Here is a 5,180-nt window from a genome sequence, read left to right as displayed (position 1 = left end):
AATTTGCTGCAAATAGGCCATGAAAGCTCATTAACCAATTGAATTTCATTAACTTGCTTTGTAAAGAGTTCGATTGTTGTCATAGTTGTATCAGTTTTTTTTTGTATCAGCATTAGGGAAGCTAATGCATTTGCAGAAGTTTGTAATAGGAATGAGAATTAACAGGCTTGTTTACTCAAAAAAAAAATATCTATACAATGCATAAATAGAAAGTTTTTATTTTTTAAATTTATAAATACCCCATCACCCCATGATTTTACCAGTCCTCTAGGATGAGGTTAAATTATTTGAAATTATTCTACAATTAATTTTATAGTTAAAATTAATTCTGAGAAAAAAAATTATGTGAATAGCTTTTGAGTCGCATAATTGATTTGGGAAAAAATAAGTTAGACATAAGGGTGCTGTTACAAAACAGTCTCAAAGTCCTGGTATTAAAGTAGTTTCCAAAATTGTATCCATGATCAGAGCAAGAACCATGGACATCACATATATCATCTAACTTGCAAGCCCATGTTGTATAGTCTATAATTGGCTTATTACATGATAGAACATGCATTGGGGTTTTCATCACTGAAGAGATTGGTGAGCTTGTCATCCAGAGCATTTGGGCTTGGAAGTGCTTGGACAGAGTTCTTCACATAACCAGCTGGTGCCTTCTTGTCATATACTTGTGCTACATAAGGATAAGCCACTAAGTTGTATGGAATGTATGGCCAAAACTCTGCTCTCTTTCCTGTGCTCTGCACTTTCTTTAACACCCTGTTTCGGTCCACGTAACCACTAACAGTTACCTTGCTTTGCTTTCTATTGATCTCCACTGATCTCACACCTGCATTAATTGTTCTAAGATGATTCAGTAAACTTTCTAAATTTTCCAATCAAGAACACTAATGGCATGTTTCAAAATCCAAATACAAAATTGATTTTTATGGCAGAATCAGTTGTTATTAGAATGTATAAGGTATAACTTTACCTCAAAAGCTATATTAGATTTAAGGATTGTCTTTTCTAATATAATGGTTATCTTGGTCATATCTTTAGTAAATGTGCGACATCTCAACACACTCTCTCACGTCAAGGCTAAACATCTGAAACGTGGGGTTATAAGAATCAACATATACCGGTGATTCATATACTGGTGATCTCTCAAACGATTTATGATAGACTATGATACCGTATTAGTATTTGAGAGACATAACTCTACTTCAAAAACTAACTTTGACGTGAGTATTTTTAATGTGGGACATCTCAACGATTTTGGAGATAAACTTAGTGTGTAGCTTCTCAAATTCACAATTGATTTGTGAATTGTAGTGGATCACAACTTTATGACTCTAGCAGAGCAATCATAGTTAGGTTTACCTATATGTTTCATTTATTATGACTCTTTGAGGCCCATGAATAATATGGAGTCAAGAAAAGACCTGAATTTTTTTTTTTTACTCTTTTCTTACAAGACACATTAAACTTGATAGGACAATTGCAGTGACCCTATAATGTTGTTTAACCAATAAAAGTGTAATATTATGTCAGTTCCTTGGTAATGTTTTAGGTTAGGTGTATTTGCCAGTATGAAAAACAAGTCATGCATAAATGCAGTTTGCATCTTTAGCACCACCACTATCTACTTCTTTTAATTTCTCATTACCTCGCTCATGTTTTGTGGACATATTAACTGTCCTACCTCACAGAATTATGCAATAAAAGAATGTTTCAAAAGAATGTTCAGATAGCTTTGAAAAAAACCACAAGAAAATACTACATGTGGAAAAGAATGAAACATCAAGTTTGAGCTACTACCTACGGCAATAAATAGCTTAGAGTCAGAGGTGGAGTAACAATTCCAGTAGTCTGATAGCATGTTTTGTATCAGTTTCTTTTATGGTAATCAATTCTAATATTTTGAAATTTCTTTACATAATAGATTCTGACTCCAGAATCAACTGTAGTGCATGTTTGAAAATTTGTGCGAAAATAATAGTAAAGACAAAATTTTGATGCACAAAAACAAATTTAATTCCCAAGTTTTACAATTTTGTTGAGTATGATTTTAGTTCCATGGTGATTTTCAAACGAATTTCCCAACAGGCTTGTAGAAAAATTTCCCAACATACAGACACAGTGTAATGTTAGAGGAGCTTCCGGAGACAGAAATATGAGTGAGTAAGAAAAGAGAGAGATTTTAACCTTTCATGTGGGCAACCGAATTCCTAACTCTTCTTTCACATCCATCACAGTCCATTTTCACTTTGATTTCAACTGTCTGTAAGAGAAAGGAAGACGCAAAAAAATTAGTACTTGCTTGAGACTAGACATACACACCATGTAGAGTGTAGACATATAACTATAAGTAATTATAAGTTATAACACATACAGAAAATGGTAATGGAATAGCAAAAAAAGACTAAAAAGAGACGAAAACCTGCATTGGTTTACGCTTCTTTCCAGTGGAGGGGGACACAGAGAAATAGTCTGAAAGATAATCAAGAACACCCATTTTTTCTGTTATAGAAACAGAACACTAGAACAGAGTATAGCTAGAGAGAGAGAGAGAGAAAGGAAGAGAGAAGAGGGAATAGAAGAGTTTCCAGAACAAAAATTTGGAGCACCAAGCTGTACGTTCAAAAGTGAAGTGGTTCCTCCTTATATATAACCAAGTTGCGTGTACAAATTGTTGCAAAAATTCGATTCATTAAAAAATAATGCTTAGCTTATATATGTTGTCCCACAAATACAAATCATAACTTAGTGTATACAACAATATTATAATTAGTCATGATTAATCACTTAACGGTGTCCTACAAACACAAGTCATGCATTCTCTCTCCTGGACGCCAAGCCGCGTCAATTTGGGACGAGCTGGTTGTGAACTAAACGAATGCGTGTTAAATATAAGGGTTTGTCTAAATTATTTATGGAAAAACTTGTGTAAAATAAGTCTAGTCTTAGGAGGACTAATTATTATTATTATTATTATTATTATTATTATTATTATTATTAGGGGTAACTGTCATATTGCTCACTGTCTTTGAGTCGTCGTCTGACCTAGGTCTCTTGCCGAAAAAAATTATTGAAAAAGCACATCTTCTTTGTAATTTGTTTGGAACAGGTCCTCGCCGGAGCCCGGAGCTCCAGCGAGTGATGATTTGGATCGGTGACTAAGACAAGTGAGCTGAGTTGGATTTTTTTAAAAAATTAAAAATAAATTACATGTCAGTTTTATTAACCTAATTAATTAAAATTAGGTGAATTTTGCGGTACCTTGAAATTTTTTTGGGTGTGGTACCCCATTAAGTAATTTTCTATATTATTATCATGTTATTCAAGGTAAATACTACATTTTTAGATTTTAATTTACTTATCAATTAATTTTAGATTTTTATTTTCGATACGAAACCCTGGAATGTACGAAGGTCAAATTCCAATGCTCGGAAGTTTGCCGAAACTAAATCACTGATAGTTCAAGAAACCTAAAATCAACGGACGATGAAGACTTTTTCTATTCGGAGCTTCAAAAGAAGATTCCGCACGCGAACACCTATTTCTCTTGATATTTCCAATCTTTCTTCAGAACGAAGTTTTCTCATCCGACATCAACTGCAAAAAGTAACTTTTCGGGTAAAATCGATTTACACCGACTTCGGATCGTTTGCTTTAATTCCAAGAAACCTGTTTTGAGTTCTGGAATTATGTCGCCAGAACCTATCTTAGAATTCACGGAGGAATGCGCAGGAAAAATCGGAATCGCGAAATTTTCATTTTTCCGCATTTTCCAAAACCTATAAATAGCAAGAAAATGAAAATTTTTCACAAAACCTTCACCATTTCTTACCCAAACCCGCGAGCACCATAGGAGGAGGAGGAAGAAAAAGTTTTTCGCCGTTTCTTTCCCGATCGCTGCACCGTTCGTTGCTACTCGAAGACATCGAGGTATAGATGCTATCTCTCACTTCTGATCGTCAATTATGTCGTTTTTCTCTATGTTTTTCTATGCTCAAAGTTTTGAGCTTTTTGTAAAACTGTCCAAATAACTCGATTTCTCTGTCTAAACTTATTCCATGCGTGCCCAAGAGCATGTTTAGCGGATTACATTTTGCCGAATGTCGCCGAAATGCCGCCGAATTCCAATTCTGCTTGAAAAACCCATTTTTAGCCAAAGTTTCGTTATTTCGGTTTAAAACTCTCGACTTAGCTTAGCGCTAGTAGGATTAGTTGTCATAAACGTCGTTGGTGACGTCCCCATCCAATTTGTTTTTCGAAATTCTAATTTTGAAATTCTGAGCTAAAAATATTGACCAAAATACCCCTGCGACAGTTTTCGATCCGAAAATTTTTCCGAGCTTTGATTCGTCTTAGTTACGACTAATGATAACCTAGGAACCAAGTTTGATCGAAGAAAAATCGGCGCACACAATTATGATGTGTGGCCGAGAGCTCCTCCATAGGGGGAGGAAAATTTTGTTTTTCAAAAACTTGTCTTAACGCGTTAGATTATCGTACTTCGGAATTTATGATGCTTCGTGTAACTTTGGTAATTGTTGTCTGCTGAGTTTCTGACTGATTGTGATTGAATTCTGTGGTTTTCGCTCAAAGGTTCAATTGTGGAAACTTTGGGGTTGACTAGACAAGCTTGTGAGGGAGACCTACACCGCGAGACTGGAACAACTCGAGGTTAGGGCAACTTACTTACTAGCTATTTGTATTGTAGGCGTCGATAACTTCGACTTGAATTTTGGTTGATATTGACGATTGCATTGAATGTTGATTATCGCTTTGAACTGGAAAATGTTTTCTGGAGGCTTCGGCCGACTAAACTTATATCAGACGTCTGTCTCCGTTTTCTGAGAGGCTTCGGCCGTTTACTGGTTTCCGTCTTATGATTTCCGCACTAAGTTATTGTTATATTGATATTGATATTGAACTGAGCTATATGCCATTATTTCTGCTGAGTTTATGATGTTTTGCATATGCTCTATTGAATTGTACTGATTTGAGATAGTACTTAATTATATGATTTCGGAGTGTGGGAAAACGTGATGTTATGCATTGCTAATGACGAGATTTGGGAAATTTTAGGCAGGCTCTAACCTGTGGTCTAAGCCATTGCCATTTTAGGATCGAGACCTTCTCGGGAATTATTTGGGTTTATTGGGATCTTTCGACTTATAGAGTTTTGA

The 5,180-nt window shown here is 35.2% G+C and overlaps 1 protein-coding gene across 1 annotated transcript; it reads right to left on the bottom strand.

Moving 5' to 3' along the window:
• Positions 1-402: 402 nt before the first annotated feature.
• LOC130737623 (heavy metal-associated isoprenylated plant protein 22-like) lies at positions 403-2,635 on the bottom strand. The gene is made up of 3 exons (XM_057589440.1): positions 2,426-2,635; positions 2,191-2,266; positions 403-832 (listed from the first exon to the last, which is right to left on the bottom strand). The coding sequence occupies exons 1-3, from the start codon at positions 2,498-2,500 to the stop codon at positions 540-542; spliced, it is 444 nt and encodes a 147-aa protein (XP_057445423.1). The 5' UTR covers positions 2,501-2,635; the 3' UTR covers positions 403-539.
• Between the last annotated feature and the right edge of the window lie 2,545 nt (positions 2,636-5,180).

Source organism: Lotus japonicus, chromosome 2 (genome assembly GCF_012489685.1).
Source record: "Lotus japonicus ecotype B-129 chromosome 2, LjGifu_v1.2".
NCBI lineage: Eukaryota > Viridiplantae > Streptophyta > Magnoliopsida > Fabales > Fabaceae > Lotus > Lotus japonicus.
Note: the sequence above shows the minus strand (reverse complement) of the source record. Positions and strands in the feature narration are given on the sequence as shown.